This window comes from Rissa tridactyla, chromosome 6 (genome assembly GCF_028500815.1).
Source record: "Rissa tridactyla isolate bRisTri1 chromosome 6, bRisTri1.patW.cur.20221130, whole genome shotgun sequence".
In the NCBI taxonomy this organism is placed as follows: domain Eukaryota; kingdom Metazoa; phylum Chordata; class Aves; order Charadriiformes; family Laridae; genus Rissa; species Rissa tridactyla.
In genome coordinates this window covers 24319419-24342477 of record NC_071471.1, presented here as the reverse complement: position 1 = coordinate 24342477, position 23059 = coordinate 24319419, and the positions used below count along the sequence as shown (strand labels likewise).

Here is a 23059-nt window from a genome sequence, read left to right as displayed (position 1 = left end):
AATAGGTAGACCTTTTGCTATGTAACAAAGTATCTTATTAACATTCAGTGTGTTAAAATAATTACTTTTCTCCTTCTAGTAAGAGAAGCAAAAAAGGAGATAAAAATGGGAAGGGTCTGAGGCATTTTTCAATGAAAGTATGTGAAAAAGTTCAACGTAAAGGAACAACTTCATACAATGAAGTCGCTGATGAGCTGGTATCAGAATTCACAAATTCTAACAGCCACCTAGCTACAGATTCGGTAAGCAAATATGTGTTGAAATTTGTTGTACCATTACAAAATTGTCTGGTTTATCACAGAATTCTGTCCCTTCTGTTTCTGCACTGTCGTGCCACGCTCCATACTCTCCTTCACTTACTTTACTACTTCCCAAATATGAAGACTTACCCTCTGAAATTTAAAAATCTAGAATTAAAATGAAGAATTGAACTCTGTCAAAGTTATAAACAAAATAGAGAAGTCTGCCAAAAGATATCTTTAAAAAAGGGTTACCCTTGTACCCACCACATGTGGTCTTGTCAGGCTTTTCACCTGTAACACACTTGCCATGATGGGAATTTACTGCAGAGGCTTCAAGCAGGTCTGAAGCTTCCATTTGCAACCAAAGGAAATACCACTACGTGGTACCCAGGTAGTAGCATGGATGAAGGCACCCTCTTTTAATACCATTCTGACCTGAACTGCCATTTTGGCTTTTTATCGCCTACATAGCTATGAAGGATGTGTTCAGTCTTTTTTTTTCTTTTCAAATTCTTTTGTTGTAATTAATGCTCCATTGTTTTCTTAGCAGGCTTATGATCAGAAAAATATTAGACGGAGAGTTTACGATGCCCTTAATGTCCTGATGGCAATGAACATAATTTCAAAAGAGAAGAAGGAAATCAGATGGATCGGCCTTCCTACAAACTCAGCTCAGGAATGTCAGAATCTAGAGGTAAAGTGGGGTAGATGGGAAATTCTGCGCAGTTCACAGGTTGTGAGAGTGGAGCTGCTCTACTTTAGATGAGGGGTTTTTTCTTAATTTGAACCTGATTGGTTTTGATTCTTGCACACTATGAAAATACAACTTTTGATATTTGAATAAACTGAAAGGATATGTTTGTTTATGCTTAGTTCAGTTTTACTTAGTATACGTTACATTAGTATATATTACATGAAGTTTAAAAAAAAAAAACTGTTTACCTTACCAAAATGGACATTGATTAAATCGGGGATTACTTTTAAGACTAAAGTCTGCAGTAGCCTGAATTAACCAGACAAAAACGTGATACATTTGAAAGGAGACCAATTTTCTATTAATGTCTGTATTTGGAAATGCCATTCAAAGGAAATTAATTGAAAAATAATTCCCGCTAGGATGTTAAATAGTAGTGATGAACTGGCAAGGGAAAAAATGAAGTTCTACTCATTGGTTATTTCCATTATTTTTCCAGCAGCCTAAGAGTTACCATGTTTTTGCAGGGATGCCAGAATTTATCTGCACAAATGTTGCTTATCCTTCAGGCCAAATGCTCTTTAAATAAAAAGCACAAGTTACTGTATTTACTGCAGCATGTTGTAATGACTGTCTGTAAATACGCCTTAATATGTATTATATTTGTGATACTTGGGACATTAAATACCCTAAAAGGTGGGTGGGCTGCCTCTCTGGTAGAGAACAATTTTTTTTGTGCAGGTTCATTTACATCATCTTTCTAGATGTGGTAAGAAAAAAGCTTTTACTGTCCTTGTCCATTACAGCAACTTGGAAAATACATCCGCCCAAGGAGTATGTATATGCTCAACCATTATACTCCAGGACTCTTTTTTTTTTTTTTTTAAAAAGGATAAATCTACATTTTACATGCATTCATGTGAATGCATTATCTTCAGTGTAGGTTATTTAACAAGTACAGAACTTGAATTCCATTGTGTCGTCTACAGTGATCATATGCTATTCATTGTTTCAGGCTCTAATTACATACACACAGAATGGAAGCCAGGCATATTTTCTTAAAATGTTGCTTCCTATGACATAGAGAAAAGACTAGAAAATAAAGCTGCATTTTCATGGTATGAAAATCAGAATTAATTTTGCTTTTACTGCTGTATAAAGTGCCAACTCTTCTTACAGTGTAATACCATAATAAGATTACCAGTACAAAAATGAGAAATGAGTACAAAAAAGCTTGTTACATGGAAACCGTGTCTAAATTATATCTGTTTTAAGAGTTATATATTTGTCCCAGCAAAGAAAGTCATTTACTGTGCTCTGAAGGAAGCATTTTAAACATTAAAGTGGGCAGGGGGGACACACTGCCACAAAGCAACACTGTAAATAAAACAGGAGGGGTTAGGCCAGCTAAGTTTTAAAAGACTGCATCATTAAGTTTCAGTGGTTGAATTAAAAGGTAATTTAAGAGTTTAATAATTTTGGGAGCAGTCATACGGTGCTGGCGCCAACAAGATGATGAGGAAAAGCACCTTCTAAACATGATGACTACTGTCCAATTCTTTAGTGTTGTCTCAGAACACTATTTAAAATACTGCTGGTTATATCTGCAGTGTCATTCGGCATCCAGTACTGTTGCTGTCCCAAACACTGCACACCCAGGTTGAAGACAGCTTTGCCCCACAAACTGGCATTAACAAAACTGTTAAAAGAAACGGATTCTGTGTTCGTGTAGAAAATGTTACTTCTACCCCCTTTTTGTTGCTGAAATCTTGTTAGTTTAATCAAGGCTTAAATAAGTAGTCCAAACAAAAAGTGGAGGTCGCTGGAAAGAGGGAGGTGATGATCCTGAGCCCAGTGTCCACACATTTATGTCCAGTAGCTTGCAGCTGGAACAGCAGAAGGGACATCACAATTCCAAAAGAGTGGAAGGCTGGAGGGAAAAACAAGCACCAACTCGAAGCAGCCCTTCAAGCAAGTGTTTAATTTGGTGCTAATCGGCTCTCAGTGCACAATATAAAAGAGGAGGAATGGGTGGGGAAATAATGCAGCCTCTTGTAATAAGTGATTCTTTACTGAAGTTAAATTGTTGACAAAGAAAGAAATTACAGCTTTTCAGAGCTGTTTTATGGAGAAACTCATGTGGCTGTGATTAGTCTCTTTGAAAAAGAAGAAAATACATGTCAAAGGGGTAGGGCCAAAATGACTTGTGCCATTTACTTAACATGCCTTGGAATTCACCACCCTTTACAAAGAAAGTATGGATTTTTGTAACAGTGCTAGCACACGATTTAGCTCTAACAGTTTGGCACAGTGTAACAAACAAGGTAACTAATTATCTTGATGCATTTACATTTATATTTTAAGATAGAAAAACAGAAGCGGATTGAAAGGATAAAACAGAAGCGAGCGCAACTACAGGAACTGCTGCTGCAGGTATATTTAATTATTTTTTCTATAAATTAAATTATCAAGTGCAAATCTGACAAGTTAGAATGTCTGAAGTTCTTTCTAGATGTACTTAGCAGTTATGATATACTAGGGAGAAAAGTTTCATGCTTGGGACCTTTCTGGATTTGGGGCGGGGACACCTCTTTACCCTCACTTTCTGGTTCACTTCTGCCTCTTGTAAAACAGCATGCTGCGTCTGGGTGCCACAAGCTTTTGCGAGGGTTCTGCTGAAGCTTTGTCATTATTAGCGGGAATGGGAACAACTCACGAGTCCCCTTCGTTGACTCCAAGTCCCCCCAGTTACCTTCTCTGAGTAGTTCCTACTGGAAAATTTCTCTTTGATTCTAAAGTATGAAATTTACAGCTGAACTTGTATAAATACGTACGGAGTTGTTTTGGGGAGGACAGACATTTTTGGATCCTAAGAATGGAAGGCTGGCAAATCCAGCTCTTTTACATTCTGACATGCACCTTTGAGATGACTTGAGTTTTGGCTTTGATTGCAGAAATATATTTCAAATGCATCTTTGCTTATAAAGTAACATTTTATAAACACTGCTACATATTCTTATTAAGTGTCTTGGTCTGTGCAGACTTTGAGTAATTTAAATGTGATCAAACCGTTTTAAGAGGTTACAGGCAGTAAGGCTTTTTTTTTCTGGTGTAACTATATTGATACAATTTTCATATAATTAGATATGCACTGACACTTTTAAATATCTGATGCTTCTCCTTTTTTTGTTAGCAAAACCTGTTTTACTACTTAGGGCACAATTCTTATTCTGTCTGACCTAATAAATTGGCAGCTTCTACAAGAGTAACATGAAATTATCCTGGTGAAAATAAGGCAGCCCAGGCCCTCTTAACTATTAGTCTGAAAATGACAGTGTTGCACTCCCTTACTATCAACAACTGTCATTATTTCCTTGATTATGTTAATCGTCAACTGGTTTGCCAGTCCTTTGTGATTCTGTCTGTCCATCGTCCCCATAAGTGGAATAAGTAGTGAGTCAAAAGTCCATAAGAACACTGACCTCCAATCCCTCAAATTACTTTTCCTAAAACCACACATTTCATACATATGCAGTCAGAAGAATTCAGTAGAGAGCGAGTGGTGTGTTGAACGGCACCTGTTTAAAAACTTGCAGAGGAGAGTTTCAAAACTCACTCTTTGGAGAGAGGAAAAGAGGGTGTGGGATGAGAAGGGGAAGAGACTATGGATCATGGGAAGCAGGGGAATACTGTTAACTTTTGTTTCAGTGTAACTAGCTCCTAGTCTGAGGCAATTATGTATATAAAATACTAGAGAAGGCCTGTGACTCCAATGCGTTTTCCAAAGGAATGGGGAATCATTCTCCACCAAGCTTTATTGCTCCGTTCTTGTTTCTTCTCCAGGGATTGTGAGGGGTGCATAGCCATTAGGATATGTGTGAAAAATTTGTGTTTAACTTCTGTTCCTGGTGAGCGTCGCTAGCGCAAACACAAAGTCAGGCCACAACTTTTTGCCAGAAAATTACTGGAGGTATTGAGAGTTGGTAAATAAAAGCTATGAAGTGCCACTCCCTGGAAACACTGATGTCTTCTCTTTTATTGTCAGTGATCATTTTTTCTTTCTTTTTCTTTTCTTTTCTTTCTTTCTTTCTTTCTACAGCAAATAGCATTCAAAAACTTGGTACAAAGAAATCAGCAAAATGAACAACGAAATCAAGGCCCTCCAGCTTTGAACTCAACAATACAGCTGCCTTTCTTAATAGTCAACACAAGCAAAAGAACAGTTATAGACTGCAGCATATCAAGTGATAAGTGAGTGTTATGGAATCGATTTTTAGAATTTTATGTTCTTTGTGGACTGGAATTTTTCTTTGAACAAGTTAGATAAATTTTTCTAGATTACTAAAAGAAATTATGTATTTAAATTTAAATATGCTGCTGTCACATCAGGGGTGTGTATTGTTTAGTTTTTTAATATTTAATGCAACCACAGTAGTAACAGCAATAAGTTTATCAACACTGCTTTACAATCACTAGATAAAACAGGCCAACTTTCACTGTTATAAAAGGCACTTCAGACTGATGTTTCAAAGAGGACTCACCGCACAGAAGAAATAACTGAATGAAATTATATACTAGGACAGTGCTAGCTTTTAATGAAGCCACGTGGTAGTGCTTCTGAATTCTTATTCCTAATATGCCATAAATGTATTTAGCCAGAAACACAAGGTGAACCATGTAACACAGAAGTAACATTTTGGAGGTGATAACAACTTTGAAAGTGTCTTTTAATAGCAAAAAGGTTGCATCTAGCTCTTTGAAGGAAAAAAAGGAAGGAAATTTTACAGAAATCTGAAATACTGTCTTTGTAAGCAAACTGCTAGAGTTGCACTCATAGTAATCTGAAAATCTCCATTTATGTACTTTTTGGGTGCTCATGCTCTTCATCCTGTGAAAATATGGCTGAAAGTATGAGGTGCTATTATGTTAACTGTTAATCAGATCACAACTCGTTTATTAGCTGAAAATAGCTGGCTTTGCCTTAATACTGTAGATTACAGCTCTCAAATCTCTGTGATAACAAATCCCATATGGATTCAAGTCAATTTAACATACAACAAAAATAGACAAGGTCTCTAGTGACCTAAGCACCAACATGCAAAAAAGCAATACTATTAAAAGTTGAACCTTTGTAGAAAATTGGACTGAAGTCCAGTACATTTTGTGACAAAACTTTTGGAATACTCCCATCAGCACTGTGGTTCAGCAAGTTGGGAATTTTAGGATCAATATTGATTTAGCTTAACCATACCCTTATTTTGTAGGCATACTCTACAGTTCTTACAGCACTTCTAAACAATGTTCTATATTTACTTTTGAAGTTGTTAAACAGTTAACAATTCCATACTGAAACTTCAGAACAGTTGCTTCGAAGCGAGAGAATAAACTGGCATTTGGGATCTAGTGAAGTGCAACACACTTCTGCAATCTCAAACTGTAAGAAAACACTACTACTAAAAATAAGCACACCAAAATCATTTAAGTTGTTGATATTTCAGTTTATAAAACCCAGCTTCAATATTACTGTCATCTGGAGATCATTAAGTGTAGATCCCAAATTAAGCAAGCTTTCCACTGTGGTTATTTGTGCAACTGATTAGTCGCAGCAGCAGTATGTAGACAAACAGTGCCAGAAACTGCTAGTGTTTAAAGCACTGTTACATTGATCTGCTCAATAAGGCAGTTGGCAAAAGTGGTCACTCAGTTTGAAGAATTCAAATTCTGTAGTTTATTGGAGAGTGTTTGTGCTGCCTAACCCCATTACTGGTCAACTTGAGTGCCTGTCCTTCACTTGGTTTCAGCCTCAGTTAATAACCCACTGTTGTAATGGACTGTCGTTTTCCTTTCTTCTCACAAATAACATTTATATAAAACATTGGTTGTTCTGTATTCATGATGCAAGAGCAGGTGATTTTGGAAGGTCCAGTGAACAGATAAGCTCACAGCATTAGCTATCAAAATTGTATTTACAGAGGATCTTCCAAAAAGAAAAGAATTGCTTGGAAAAATAGTACATTTAAGGGGGATTTAGCATCATGAGGAACATAGGTTTGTGGCTTCTAAGCTTTTTCCTTTGCAAGAACAGGCTTTATCTAGCCAAAACAGAATAAAGTTTCTCACATGTAAAACAAAGAGGTTATTGGGCAAGTTTTGGTTAGTATTTGAGAAGGCAGATGGGTGCCAAGCAGCGTACTGGGAATGACATTTCTGAAGCCGGAGTAAGGAAAAGCAGAGACTTTAGATAAAAAAGAAGTTAAAAATTATGTTGAAAAGATGAGATACCTGAACAGGAAAAATTTATTTAGAGTATATGGTGCTTCTATGTAAATGCTATATGTCTTAGGAAAAAGAAAAAAAAAGGAACCAGAATACCTCGTTTTAAACAAGCATTCAGACACAACAGATGTAGCAGAAACTTGGAAAATTAGAACATCTAATAGGAAATGCGGGTGTTTGGAGATACAGTGCTATGTTAGAGAAAATGCGTAGGAAGCAGGCTCTTGTACCCTTGGCAAAAGAATTGCCTGCAAGAGCAGAAAATCCAGATTAAATTCATTGTTGATCAAATTTGCACTTACCATGGGAAGGGACAGAAGCCGTACCCAAACTTTGCATACACAATATTGGCCTCTGGACCTAGCTTTTGGCACTGAGTAATAAGATGGCAGCCTAGTAGATGACTCTGAGAACAAAAGTTGATTTCTCAATAACGGCCAAAATAATGCTAGGAGTTATCAGGAAAAACAGTAAGAAATACAATGTAAAACAAGGTACGTATAGTGCTTTTGTATCTGGAATACTGCATGCTGTCTTGTTCTTGGAAAGAGTATAGCATTACCAGGAGAGAGACAGAGGAGGGCACAGAGAATGCCTGAAGCTATAAAAAGGCTTTCACAGAAGGAACAGATGGATTCTTCGGCCTAAAAAGGAGAGAACAGTGGATTCACAGGTGTCTGTAAAATCATGGATGACATGGGGAGTGTGCATAGAGAACAGCTGTACACAGTTGCTTACTGAAGTTAAAATTAAGAGACATTAAGAGAAGATACCATGTGACAGGTTTTAGACAAAAAAATACAAGTGGGTTTGTAACGGTTACTCTATGCAAATCATAGCATTTGATGTTGTTCATGCCAAAAGTTTATGTAGGTTCAAAAAGGGGTCATGTCCAATCCCCGAAAGAAATGCCTGAAATAGCTATTAATGGCAAAGGTACAAGTGTAGGGACTTCCTATGTCAGAGGCTGCAGGTTGCTAGAAACTATACTGTAGAAATATGACTGTAAGTTTCTTTGTTTGGAAACTTGCGGGGGGGAAAAGAGGAGTTATGCTCCTTTCTAGCATCCAGCATGTGACCACAACACATGGGAGGAGAAATGCAGAGCTATCAATAAATACAGCCTTTAATCCTGTACCATAGCAGCTGAATTCGGCTATTAGTTAACTACACAGCTTGCTGATAGTAACTTAGTATGACACTGGTCTCCCATCCCGTTTGTGTAAACATAGTTACCTGACTTTAGCTGCCCCAGTCTAGGTGGCAGGAATGTAATTGTACCAATTAAAGGCACAGTGACACATCTTATTTTCCCTTTTAATGTGGTTATGCTTAAGTAAATATAGCTGCATGAACAATAGGTTTTACAAGTAATACCACATGAGTAACAAGGCCTTATATTGTAATCCCTGGACCAGTGCTGTCCAGGCTTTTCATAGCCTGTGATCACAGCATAAGGCCAGTCTAGCTGCCCCTGCTTTTCTTAAAGCTCTATTAAGTTTATATCACTATTTCCATTTGTATTTGCAATGAAAAACATTTTGAGAGTCCTGCATCAGAAAAGGTAGGTTGTGAACTACAGGACTCTGGACAGACTGCTTTGCTAGCAGCATCCAAATGCATCCAAAAAGCACAGTTATACCCAGGTAAATAGGTCAGTTCACAGGAGGAGTGTTGCACATTAGAACAGAAATGAAATGTAAAAGAAGCAAAAACAAAATAGTTATTTTGGTGACAGGGCTGCAGGTGACCTTTAAAAGTACTGGATTTAGTACAAGTGAAGGTTCATGTTTCGTAAGGCCTCCCTCTTCCCCTTTGAATCTGTTTAATGAGGTAGAAAATTTTAGACTTTCTTCATGCAGTGGTGAAGTTACTTTAATTGAGAAAGTGCCATTTTAAACCCTGTAGACATGCCAGTCACACAAACAGAAGAGAAAAAGCATTTGCTGCACTTTTTTTTTTTCCTTAAGGACCCTTTACAGATAATGAGGAATCTAGATGCTTACCTCAGTGCATACCAAAAAAGAGGAAAAAATAAGCAAAAAAACCATAGCTGTGCTCTTTTCAAAACCATCTCACTTTGACTTTTTACATGCAGATTTGAATACCTCTTCAATTTTGATAACACTTTTGAGATTCATGATGACAGTGAGGTGCTGAAGAGAATGGGAATGTCCTTTGGGCTTGAGGCAGGCAAATGCTCAGATGAGGACCTAAGAACGGCAAAATCACTGGTGCCAAAAGCTTTAGAAGGCTACATCACAGGTAAGTTAGATGAGACTTTTAAATATTGTTTCTGACCAAATTCATAACATTAGTCAACTGAAGCAAATTTAATGATAATAACCTACATAACTATGTAACATTTGAAGTTAAGTAGGAGCTAGTAGGGTTGGTACCTAAACAAGTTGTTTTACAGTTAATTTTGGAAAGTTTATCATAGTTGTCCTGTAAACGTAAATTCACTTCTGAGTGAGCTGCATTATGAAAAAAATATTTCTTAAATAACTAAATTGACACCCAAGAACAGGTTTTCAGGGGTTAGTATTAATTTTGAATAACTGTGGATATGTGGAGGAGCAAACTGGAAGAAAGCAGCTCTTCCCAAGGCGAGGAGAAAAAGGAAAGAAAAAGAGCATCTTGAACTGGTTGAGTGTTAATCCATATGTGACCCAGCTGCATTCGCTCTTTACTTCGCTTGAGGTAGGTGAGCTCTGCTAAGAATTCTCCACATCTCTGTCCATGTAGACATGCTGAGTGTACTTACAATAGATGGATGGTAGGCTCTCCTCTGTCCAGTCATTTTCACACTTACTTAACATGTAAAACAGTGATAATTAGATAAAACACATGGCCAGCAGGTGACATCTGAGAACTGAGCTTCTCTACATAAACCAAGAGCGTCCTATGCAGAGGCTTTTACCCCCGCTAGTCATACTGTTTGAATGAGTCACACTTAGACAGACTCGAACCTAGATCTCCTTCACTGTTGCATCATTTGACTAGAGCTGCTAAAATTTATAATCACTTCCTTTAGTTATTGTCAGGCTGCATTCTTCTTGCTCTCCCCAAAGTTTAAATTTAGCCCAGCATTTTCTCAAGTTTCTGGAGGGACTTAATCTGTAAAGGAAGTATTACCCAACGAATTACTGTATACAGACCTTCATTTTTGAGGAAAGGGGGAACAAAGCTATTGCCCTGACTTCTCTACTAACCAGGCTTTGGTCTTGTTTAAATTTACGGTAGTGTAAAACTGTGTTTCTCACACAGGGAGGTTAGAAACTTCAAACATTTGGCTTAATTTTTTTTTTTAAACTTTCCTAAAGTTGATGCCCTTCTGTTGGCAACGTTCAGTCTTCATGTCAGGATCTTTTAAATGCAAGCTTTATATTAAAAATGCTATTTGGTTTTGCTAAGAAAAATATAGTTAAGTCGTCAGGAAGCTGAACACGTGGTTTTGTATACTTCATTTTATTAGGTGAGAGAATTAAGAATGAAACAGTTTCTTAAAATTTGTGATGTCAAAACATTGCTGAATATAAATTAGAATTCATTTACATTCACTAAAATTAGTACATTTTAAATGGCTTAACTTTTCAAGATACATCAAATGTGCTTGTTTATCAACACGTGTTTGTATTTTCCCGATCCCCTTGTTCTGTGGGTTTTAAAACTAAGATTTTAATTTTGGTCAATTTTGAAATTATACACCAAGTCTTCATAAGGCTGCTCTGGTGCCAAAAAGAGAGTCTGAAAGACATCTCGACTTGTTCCTTGCAGGTTCATTCAACTAAAAATTATTTACCACATAATTTACTGCCAATGTAAAAAAGGAGAAAGGAGCAGAACCCACATCTTTTAATAGCGTTGCAGTCTTCAATTTACTTAATTGTTCCCATGTATCGAGAAGCAAACTACAATTTCTGTTTCATTTTAAACCTGCATTAATGTATCTTCAGAGAATAGGGTTTCTTTACACTTGCAAAAAAACCCTCTGTCATTACACTATTTATTGAGTAAAACCAGTCTTCACATTGCTCTTCAAAAAGGAAAGCTAACTAGCTATTATCCCAAACTGTTAGTAAAACGCAACATTACTAGCAGTGACTTGTTATTCTTCTGGAATATTAAGCATGTACACACAAGTACACCCCTTCAAAAGACCAGGAAACAACAGTGTGATACATCTCTAATCCACTTTATTAATCTAAATACAATGCAGTCATTCCAAATGGTTCGGCCGCCTCCTGCAAAGACAGGAGGAGACTGTCGGAACACGTTCTCTGTACAAACGAACCTGCATTTAGGGCTGTCTTAATGAAAGCCATCCAGCTATGTCCATATTCAGCTATTCTCATCTATTCCATCCTCACAGATCACCCTAAAGCTGCCACTTATTAATGTTTTCTGTCATGTTCCAAAGACTCTGCTGGCAGGAACATCAACCTTGCTAGCCTTGCTTTGTGGCACATCATTTAAATACCCTGCTGCTAACAAGTCCCCACAGCACAAATCAAGGAATCCCAGTGATGGTGAGCCAATTTACGTGGCTGTGACAACCTGCTTTAAACAGTTCCTGTGCTAGGGACTGGCAAATCTGAAGGAGCCAAAGCTTAACAAGAACACAGAAGGACAAATGAGAAAGCGTATGTAACAAACACATTTAGTTATTCCTCTTATCTGCTATTATAGAACAATTCTAGATAGAATATGATCAGTAAAATCCCATTTTACTGCTGTTGTGCTGTACAGGAGAGAGGTTTGGTTAGGCATAGAAAATAATAGTAAGAACTGTAACTCCTGGTTACATCCAGCTGGCACCACGTGCCAGCACTGTGAAAAAAAACTAGACAGTCCTGATTGATAACTTTATTTTGATTTTAGCTTTGTGTTGAGATGGAATTTGGGTAGCTCAATAGAAATGCCTTATCTAAGAAACAAATTAAAAACATTACCACCACCCCAAAAAAAAAAAAATCCCCTAAGTGTAATTGGGTCGATGGACTCGTTTTTGCTGATTCTCTTGGCAGAAACATATGTAACTGGAAACAACTGGCAGGCATTACTTGTTAGGCAATTTGAAAACAAGTACTGTGATGGTTGTAAGTAATCCATTCACATCCCTCAGAAGGCTTTTAACAAATTACTACCTGAAGGAATTCAGCATTATTGCAAGACCATTTTAATCCTAAAATTTCCTATCCCTAGGGAGGAGCCTGACTCACACATCACACATGCAGCTTACAACAGGCTCTCACTTTTCATACTCTTGGCACAAGACCTTTGACATGGTTGTTCATGTCCACAGCTGATGGCTGTCTCTAGTCAGTGTCAGACTGGGTTAGGAGGCTGCATTACAGCCAGCTATGAGACCACCAAGGTGAAACTGCCTTTGGCCATCAGAACACACACGACTGAAACACGTACTGCCTTGGTGGCTTCATTGCAGTATCTCCAATCCTGACAAGTACAGCTCCATTTATACCTTCACCAAGCGCAACAGCAAAGGCACTTAGAGCTATTGGGGCATTTGATAGGGTCAGTCTGTAGCAATAAGTTTCCCTGAAGGACTCCAAAACTATTTCAGGTACCTGTGATTGGATATGGCTACTAGCCAGGGTCACCTGCAGTTTGAATTCTCATCAGACACAGGGAAAAGCTTCATAGAAATAACTACAGTTCTGAGTGTGAGGGTGTGCAAGGCTTTAGTGCATCCACAAACACTGGTGTGTGTATATATATGTGTGTGTGTATATATATATATACACACGTGTATATAAAATTTCATCTTGATTTAAACAGGATACATCTACCTCAAGTACTGGTACCTTCTCTTCTAAACTAAGGAATCCCAACTGCAAAGAAAATGCAAAGTTTAAGATTGTAAAAGGAAGAAAAAATTTAAGTAACTATAACAAATGCAATTATGCTTTCTTCTAGATATGTCTGCAGGATTTTCATGGATAAATCAAGGGTTACTTTCAAGTTCAGCACAAGCAGTTTCACATTTAGAGGTAGCAGGAGGCACTTCTGGTGCTAAATCAAGGTAAATAAAATAATTTTTTATTCAAGGATAGTGATATATACTTGTGGTACTTTGAGTAACCTCACTATTTTATACCGTTTACATGCAGGGAATTAGATGTTTTCTGTTATGGTTGATTTCGGATTGTGAAAAAGTCTCTTATTCTGCCTTCTTTGATAATTATATTTGAAAGGTCAAATGAACATGCTTTGCATTTTGAACATACTAGCTATTTTGTATCTATGTTTCAAAAGAATAGAATCGCTTCCAAGCCCTTATTATAAGGATAGAGTTTTCCTGATTAACTTTAAATTCCTGCCTGGGCATGGACTACAAATAGGTAATTACATGTGGAAAAAAGCCTGAAAAATACAAAAGAATGTTTGGTGTCCAAATGCACTACTGCTTAAGCTCTCATGAAAGAAGTTTAGTCCACACAGTCTAATTGTAATTTTAAATTAAAAACCAGCCAACAAACCAGAAAACAACCACCACCAACAAAAACCCTATCCAAAAACCACCTCAACAACCATACTTTGCTTGGAGGTTACCTGTGCCTTAAAAAAAATGTAATTATGGATTATTCTGGAACAAGTTCTTCCTCGTGGCATTTAGTAACTTAATTTCCCATTGCAAACATTTCTGTGTATTGACAAAACTGTGATGGATTTATTCTTCTTTAAGCTTTCTTCAGCTTGAGCAGTTCTACTAGTTGGTTAGGAAAAAAAGGCCATATGATAATCTTTTTTATGCAACCTTCCAGTATTTTAGCCAATTGCATAGCTATTAACTGTGCTGAATGTAAAGCTTTTTGGTTTTTCCTTGTTAGCAGCATTTCTTTAACTAAAGGAAAAGCTAAGGCCAAAAAGAAAGCTTAAAACTTCATGAGAAATCCTCTAAACTTCAACATTTCTGTTGTTTTGATAGTGAGAATCCAGGGTTGTGTTTGGATGCTGAAGTGGCCTTAGCAACTGGGCAGTTTCTTGCCCCTAGCAGTCAGCAGTCCAGCAGCGCAACGTCACGCTACTCTGAATCACGAGGAGAAACTCCATGCTCATTCAATGATGAAGATGAAGAGGATGAAGATGAGGATTCTTCCTCCCCAGAATAAGGACAGTAGAAAACAGAATATACAAAATGCTGCTCATAAATATTCTTAATGGGAGCTCCTGTTTGGATTTTACTTAAGTTTCTTGCCTTGGTTTGCACTGTGTTCGGTGAAGCAAAATGTATGCTTCAAAACAAATTCATCCACAGCTGAAATTCAAAACTTTTTGTAACTGAACACAGAGTGACATGCAGACACAGAGCAAAGTGGTTTTTATCAACTATAACCAAGGAAAAGAACAAAGTCCCTGGAGATTTGGCAAAGTAAACATCTTCCATTTTGGGACATTCTGCCTCAAGTCTCTGTCTTCCCCTTACCTTTACCAGATGGAGAAGAAAACAGTCAGTCAACAAATGCCAATTCTTGCATTGGCTTTTGGCTGTGCTACCTTTAGAAAAAAGGGGGAGAGAGCGCACGTGCGAATGCCCTAAAATAGCTATTTAAAACTATCTTATATGGAAATTGTTCTAGGGAAAAGGGGCTGTTAGAATGTTTGCTTTTTTCTGTTCGACTTGCTGTATAGAAGATTCTTAAAGTAATATAAATTGTAAGTGATTAAGTGAATCTTAAAATAGTTTAAACCCATTTTAGATACTCTAAAAGTAACAATAGTATGTCTCTTTTGAAAGGTTCATATGTTCATTTATACTGCAGACCTAATTTATTATAAATAAGTGATTATTCTTAGCCATTATTAAACAGTCAGGATGAAAACAGCAGTATTCTCTGCACCAGCTTTTTTCAAGGCAAAAAAGTTTTAAAATTGTATTTCTAGATTAGAGTGTATCCAGTGTAGCTTCTCCTTTACTGTTCTAACTTTATAATCCCTTTGATTTTATAGCATGTGTTGGGGTTTTTTTAAAAAAAAAAAAAAACACCTCTAAGTTAAGGATCTCAGGCAGCATGTTTTCAAGGCAGTATTTTCAAATTCAGGGTGGGCAGGTCACATAACTTCTAAAGTCATAGGTTGAGGTTCTTAGGAAAAAAATTAAATTTCAACAATACATCATTTCATGTTTTGCATTCTGGTCAGTTTGGATTATGATTGAGTAACTTTCTTAAAATGAACTTCTGTTGCACTCACCTTGATGCGCCTTTGAAAAATAGGGGTATTGAACCACTTCTTAAAATAATTTGTGGTTAAAATTACAAAACATGAATCCCATTTGAACCGTTAAATTCGAATTGCAACAGGAGGCTCCATGTTCTACAGTTAACATCACCTCCAATCATAAAGACCTTTTTAAAAAAACAAAACTTGAATAACAGAGCAAAATACACCGTAGATGTACTCTTCCCGTGGTGTTCTAACGTCCAGTACTTTAACTAGTCTCAAAGTTAACAAGTAGGCAAATCCAGTTTAAAATGGTGTTACTTCTTTTTGTAAATAGTTGACCTGTTTCTAAATACCAGTGTATTAGCTGTCAGAGCTCAAGGAGGTTGGCTCTGTTATTTAGTTACGAGATTAGGCAGCATGTAATACTGGTAATTCCTTGAGCAACGGCAGCAAACTGTAGCCCTTGGCTGCTGTGACCACTACTGCAGCTCTACTGGGGTACCTCCACATGATCTTTTACAGACAAACCTGCACTCAAGCCAACAAGATCCAAAAGCACTGAGCCTGAGCTAGTGAGGTAAACTGAGCCTCCAGCTAAAAAGCCACCTGTCTCTTGTACAGGAGTTACTGCACGACTAACTACATACAAGACAGCTAAAACTGCGAGGAGTGAACAAGCACACCTGCATGTTTACGTTAAAAATTTGGAAACTTTTCATAGATAGTTGGAACTCCTGCATTTGAGGTACAGGTATTATTTAGGTACGGCTCTTGACTGAACAAGCAGAGCTATCTAGCTTACACAAATGAGTTGCAAATGCACAAATTAAAAGAATTCTTACATGCCTACCACATCATTCACCTTCTGGGCAAGACTGTTAAGACTGTCCTGTGCTCATGGCTCACAGGCAAAAGCAGACTGAGGGATTTACACCGCCTCACTTCAACCAAATCCGTAACACTACCTCTCTGTAACGAAAAGCTTTACAAATATGAAATAATATTCTTCCTGAGAGAGTCAAGGCACTTGATTGAAGTGGCTCGCTTTTGAAATAAGAGGAGGAGAAGGTAACAGATACTCCAGGCATATTAGTATGGAATTGTCAGCTTCATGAATGACACTTCATTTAAACAGATAATTGCTTTTACTCTTAAAAACCCATTGTTTTTTCAAAAACTGTCATGTCAGCTTTCATTGGAGAGGGCAGATCAAAGACACCTGATATATATGCAGGATCCTAAGGAACTCCTTTAAGAGGGGAACATTTTCTACAGTTATTACTCCCCGGCCCCCACCACATTAGGGGCAGATTTAACTTCACACTTTCTTCGTATTTCCCACTCAAGATCTGTGTAAAAAGAAAAAAACAGAAAAACACTCAACAATTGCTAAAGAGGAGCACTTTGAACTATAAGAACCTGGCAAAAAATGGCTTCCTGCCCAGAAATGGAATGTATTTTATTAGCAGTCAGTGTGCTTTCTGCTTTACAGGAGGAAGATCTTCAGTGATATCTTCCTTCCATTGATGTCCACGTCCTTCAAAGCAGCAGACTGCACAACTACTTGCTTTCTGGCAAACTTCAAGCTATCAACTTTTAAAAAAAATAAAATAGTAATAATCTAGGAGCACATAACATTTATTTAGACAGTTGAACCAAGACTTTAAAAGTTACTTCTCCTGTATTAGTTGGATACAAAGGCCAAAACAAGTTAGAACATTTAGAAGAGACTTCAAAAGGAAATTCTTTCCTTGGGATCCTTTGTGCCAAGTTCCAGTTGAGGATGAAGTTCAACTAAAGTACTGTGGTCCTGTGGTTACACTAAAGTCTGGGAACTAGGAGAATTTTGAGCCTTATCCAGCCATAGTAACTCATGTATGATTTCAGGCAGCCTTCCTATTATTCTTGTTGATCTTAGCTGATATGTTTTAAAAAAAAAAAAAAAAAAAAAAAAAAAAAAAATCAGAACCAAAAAAAAAAAACCAAAACAAAACAGGTAAATGCAGGAGCTCACAAAATGCAGCTGTTGCACCTGAATTGAGCTCTGAGCAATTATGAATAACAAGAGGATTGAGAATATTAAGCAACCACACAGCTCCCACTAAGCTAATGGCAGTAATTGTGCTCAGTTGCTTCAAAATGCAGACCTTCCCTCTCTCTGAAAGCCAGCAGCAGATACTTTCCAGGCTAAAACTGTCATTAGCAAGACTTGTTTTCTCATTTTCTATTCAGTTACCATCATCCTCTCCTGTCTCACGCAATACCCTTGACGTTCATTGGTATGAAACAAGTAGCAACTGGTACTAGATCATAGCTTTTAGAAAACAAAGTTAACATTTAAATTTTTCATGTGTGACACATTTCTGTGTCTTGGAACTCTTTCTTGGTTACACATTCAGAAGGCACTTGGCTGCAAGCAATATAATGCCATCTGTAAATGCTTTTATATATATTGCAGAAAACAGCTTTATTTCTGGACTTACTTTACAGTGCTTGAAAAAAAATCTAATTTGACTATGAAAAACCACAAACTAGATGAAAAAGCATGAGTGGGAGAGAGCATTTTTCTATTATGTGGAAATTTGACATTTTGGTTTTTAAAATTGCATTAAAGTGCGCCAGTTTTCTCATTTAATCACTGGAATTAATGGCAGCAATCCACCTAATCTAAGAAAGTGTGTATATTTAAGTAAACGCTAAAGCAAATTATACCAGTTTAACCGAAGGTATGATTTTAGCAAACTTCTATTAAACATATTACAAGCCACACTGTAGCTATTTCCATTTTGGTTAAGGGTTTTGTTTAGTTTTTTAAACTATAGCTTGCAAATACTCCTAATACTTTTGAGATGCTGGAAATTGCTGAGTACACAGAATACCCACAGAAGAACTTTGTGCTTATCAACTAAGTCAGCCTGAAGTAACATAATGTAAAAAGGCCTAATAACCAAATTTTAATCCTTTTTTTTTTTCCTTCCCCAAAAGAAAAACAAAACCCTCAAGTTCACACATAAAATGATGCTTGAATTTAGAATTCCACAGTTAAGGTTTCAAATGTCGAGTGCTCGCTCTTCTGACCATATCCACCAATTTAATTCAAGAGCATGGCTGAAACTTAAATCACATTTGAACATGGGGCAATACTGTTTTTTATAATTAACTGTCTCTTTTCAGCTGAATATAATCCAGGCAGTTTATTAAGAAGACCTTCCTTTTAATGAGTTAGAGGCATGTGAGTTTTGGATTAATTTTAAAACAAAGCTAGTAACCACAGGGTATAGTAGATAGTAAACAAACCAAAGCAAGTTATCTTCTGACTGACCCACCTAATTTATATCTTTCCATTACAAGAGTCTCTCATGAACACAAGTATTTTAAATAACCAGATATAATGCAAGCTGGGAAAAGGCTATATGAGGGTTTTAGATTTTTTTATTTTAAAACTTCTAGTAATAGTCATACTTTGAGGTGACACCCTTCTGCTTACTACAAGCTTAATTAATTTTAAAGAAAGAAATGCTGCAGTTGAGTTAGTCCAAGGCCTGGTATGTTCTGTGTCTGAAGGCATCTCAGCCTTCAGCACTTGGAAACATGCCTAGTGCAGCATTACTGATGAACAGGGAAGAGGCTAAGGACCATTGGCCTGCTGATTGAGTTTTTGTATTTTAAAATATGTCACTTTTTGAATTCTGACCTATGTCTAGAAATAATATGCCAATAAATCATTCGTAATTTCTGATTATCACACACCCGCCCTTGCAAGCATGTTAACAGCTCTAATACTTAATTATCTGCTGGCAGGTGTTCACATAACCAAATCCTGATAGCATGAGACTTCCCAAAACTCTCATTCCTTTGGGAACTTAATAAATTCCCAAATCAGATTATCGCTTTCCTATTTAGCTGTTAGAATTTAGTCTGGTGAGTGTTTTTAAGAGGCTGTGAGCAACTGTTCTCCCCTGGACCCAGCTATATTGCCAAAAAAATCCCCACAACCAACATTACTCCCAGTTGTTCATTCCCTTTCAAGTCACTGTAGAGCTGTTCATAAAAGTACTTCCTAACTCATTCAACCCAATTACCATGTAGTTGCCATCCATGGATACCTAACCCAGCTGGCACTGACTGGTAAGGGACTGCTCATAAAAGCAATCTGACAGTTACAATTAAAGAGGCTGTTTATTGCAGCTGTTTAGAGAGTGCATATTCATTCTATATCTTTAATACTCCTACCTTGTCTGGCCTACCCCAAAGATCAGCCAAAACCAAAATGTTTTCTTCCTGCTTAGGTCTTTTTGACAGTACCCAAGATTCCAACATTTAGGATACCCGCTGAGCTGCAGGACACCAAAAATCATTGCTCAAAATTTGGCAGAAGAAACATCTAACTATCCAAATCCCAGGAGAAAGCCTCCTGCTTAGGAACAATATAGAGTAAATGAATAACTTAATTTTTCCTTTCTTCAATAAGAAAAGCAGGCTGACTTGGCTCAGATCAGTATCTGTAGAGGACCATAACAATTCCAAGCAGATCCAAGAACCTCCCAGTAGCCCAGACTTGCATCTCTTCTTAGTATTGGCTAGAATACATAGCAACCATTTAATCTTCTGACTTCTCTAAATGCCATTCTTAAATACTTAATGCTCTCCAGGTGTAAGCATTTAGATAAATTAACACCATGAGATAGCAGGATAAAGCTATGTAAAATTTAAATCCAGTTGTAGGTGTAAATCAAACTCACCTATGCAGTACATATAGGAAACTTTTTTCAAGAGACAATGAGTCTTTAACAGGGAATTTTTTTAGCTTATTCTCATTATCCAGGCTGAGTGAAACAGAGACATTAATCCCAAGCACTATCTTGTTCTTGTGCCTTCCATGAAGCAGCAATGGCACACCCATAAGACCAAGACAGTCAAAGAGGAAAAAACCACCACATATCCATATCCCTTCCCATTGAAATTTTTAGGTAACATACCATTATTCTGAACAGCCACGAAAGTTAAAACATTGACCAGAAAAGGTTAAGTCCACAAAATCAGTCTCCATTTTTTTTTGGTGGGTTTGTTAAATCTTAATCTAACTTGAATAATTAGTAGATTTTGTTGTGCTAATGCAGGGATTAAGTGGATCTTCCAAAATTTCCTTAGGAAAATACCAGCTGAATCACAACCCATCACACAAGAAGTTTCTGGCACATTCCCTTGTCTCTAAAGCCAGGCTATATATATGAAAAATACTTCAGAGAAGTATACGCAAATGTTATGACACTGTATCTCGCAAGCACCTACTGTGAAAAAATTAATCCTACTTTGAACAAACCTGTAAGAATGATGATGTGAGTTCATCCTCCTTTTTCAGGTCCTGACTGTAAGTCATGCCCTGGGACCAAGGCACCAACCTTTGTATTTACATACCCTACATGGCATCGGGAGTAACCAGCCAGCAAGTATAGGCACAGTTCTTACAACAGTACATGTCTGTTGGCAGTTCTTAGATGATCTGGCAATAGATCAATCCCTGGGCAATGAGTTAATGCTGACGCATGCATCAACCAATGCTACAGAGCCGCTGCAACATGCAGTAGAGGATAAAAAAGGCAGGTCCATCCAGCCCCCATTACAGTAGCACTTTTTAACATTTACATGGAAGTAAGTTGTAGAGACACTTCTTTGTCATGTTTAAAATGCAGAAACCCCTTGAAAGTCCATTAACTTTTAAATGAAATAAGATATTTCCTCTTTTTCTTTTTTTTTTTTTTTCAAAGAACAAGGCCAGTCATGGACAAAGCTATTTTATGACCTTTTTCAATGCTGAACTCAAAGGAGGGTTTGCAAACATGGTGGGTGGGAAGAAAAGACGCATTGACAAATCCAATTTATGAGGATGCTAACTATATGGGATTTGAAGTTTTAATTAATTTTTTTATTCCGCTCATCTTACTCTCCCCCTCCACCAACATATGTATTGGCATAAAGTGTCACACCAACACTTTGACAGAAATTTTTCTCCCTTTTCTTGTGCTAAACTCCTTGTGTCTTTGGGGAAGTCCAAGTCACCCATTCATCTTTTAAACAATTTGCTGTGTATTTTTGAATTCTCCATAGATTTCTTTCTTTCCAAATACCTTTAAATTATAAAGTTTTGTTTTTGCAGAAAGACTGCTATTAAGCTATGCTGATTTTTTTGTCCTGATCAAATAGTGTTAATTTCTACTACCACATTGTACATTGCTAGGAGTAGTGTAAAATAGAATGTGGTAGTATCATATGTGCTTTAAACACTGACAAAGATATAAAGAAAAATGCATATACAAAGTTTTACTTTCCTAATAGGAACACTGGCACTAGCAAATAGTATATTTGAACCAATAGGAAATATTACTTTGTAGTAGCAAACACTTTGTAAATAAAAACTTGTTATTTTTTTAATGGAAATTTTATAGAAGAAGCTATTTCTGTATACTCAATGATCCCATGTTTACTGAAAATGCTGCAAGTGGGAATTGTACATTGCAAAATGGGGGTGGGGAGCAGACAAGTCTGACTGAAGTGAAAACTGTACACTTTGGAGAAAAACATCCAGTTGTCTGTGAACAGAAACATAAAGCTTAACTGTAGAAGACCTGAATAAAAGAATTTCAAGGCAATGGGACTGAGCTTGTTTTTCAGAAAAACATTGTGGAAAAAAGTTGTTCAAGGTTAATGTTGACAGTACATGTACCGCATTTTAAAAAAAAAAAAAAAAAAGGAAACGCCCTACTTTACAATTTCATGTCCATGAAATATTGCATCCTTTGGTGTTTTGAAAATAAATATAAAAATCTAGCAATTGTGGCCTCATTGGTTAATTTACCACTCAGAAAGTTAGTATGTCATTATCAAGGGAAAGCTGCCAGGCTGCTGAAATTGTTACATTTTGACAAACTCACAAAATGTTTAGGAATATTATTGTCCCTGTCTCATCAAGACCTGCACCCAATCTGCACCTAAGAAAAGGCCTCAGAAACAGCTAACCAATGTGCACATCAACTTGAATGCATGTTTGACACAGGCTTTTTCATTCTATTCTCTTAAAAGTGCTAGGTCTTTCTATTAACAGTCAGGTTTCGAGGCAGGAGTTCAGAGCGTTCTCCTCAGCACACTGTATTCCAGTACTCTGTGTGCTACTCTTGTGTCTCATGCTAAACCCCTTCAAACGTTTATAGGCTCTGAACATACATCCTTCCAACCCCCTCTCCCATACTTTGTTAACAAGAATCCAAATGATAAGCATTTAGGGAACATAAAATACTGTCTCTTTTCATTGTCTGTATTGGTTTTCCAACTCCACCAAAACCAAAAACACAAGTAATTTCACAGTACTTCTTGCTCCCCACGTGCACAGAAGACCCATGACTCAGTATTTTTAATCTCAAACCAGCTGAAAGTAAAGGTTAAAAGACAATAGGAAACAACTTGCAAAACTGTGAATTCATTCTTGTGTAATAAATAGACACTCTAGAACAGATCCCTTTCATTTAAAATGCGTTGGCATATTTAGGATGGCATTTTTACAAATAAATTTGGCAGGCTCCAGTTAGCCCCAAATAACTAGCTAAAACTCCTGTTGCGTGGTTTTTACGGGCAAGAAACACAACTGAAGAAATTAGAGGGT

General features: G+C 37.1%; 1 protein-coding gene across 6 annotated transcripts in view; it reads left to right on the top strand.

Annotated features, from left to right (window-relative positions):
• The window catches only part of TFDP2 (transcription factor Dp-2), a 60970-nt gene extending 38563 nt beyond the window's left edge, over positions 1-22407 (top strand). For 5 of the 6 annotated variants that reach the window (XM_054205614.1, XM_054205616.1, XM_054205617.1 and 2 more), the window contains 7 exons: positions 80-242; positions 790-936; positions 3301-3369; positions 5036-5187; positions 9311-9477; positions 13153-13258; positions 14165-22406. In XM_054205614.1, coding sequence (XP_054061589.1) covers positions 80-242; positions 790-936; positions 3301-3369; positions 5036-5187; positions 9311-9477; positions 13153-13258; positions 14165-14348 — 988 coding nt within the window. In that variant the 3' untranslated portion in view covers positions 14349-22406. Of the gene's footprint in view, positions 1-79; positions 243-789; positions 937-3300; positions 3370-5035; positions 5188-9310; positions 9478-13152; positions 13259-14164 lie in introns of all 6 variants that reach the window. The other variant, XM_054205620.1, reaches the window with a different exon arrangement.
• The last annotated feature ends 652 nt before the right edge of the window (positions 22408-23059 follow it).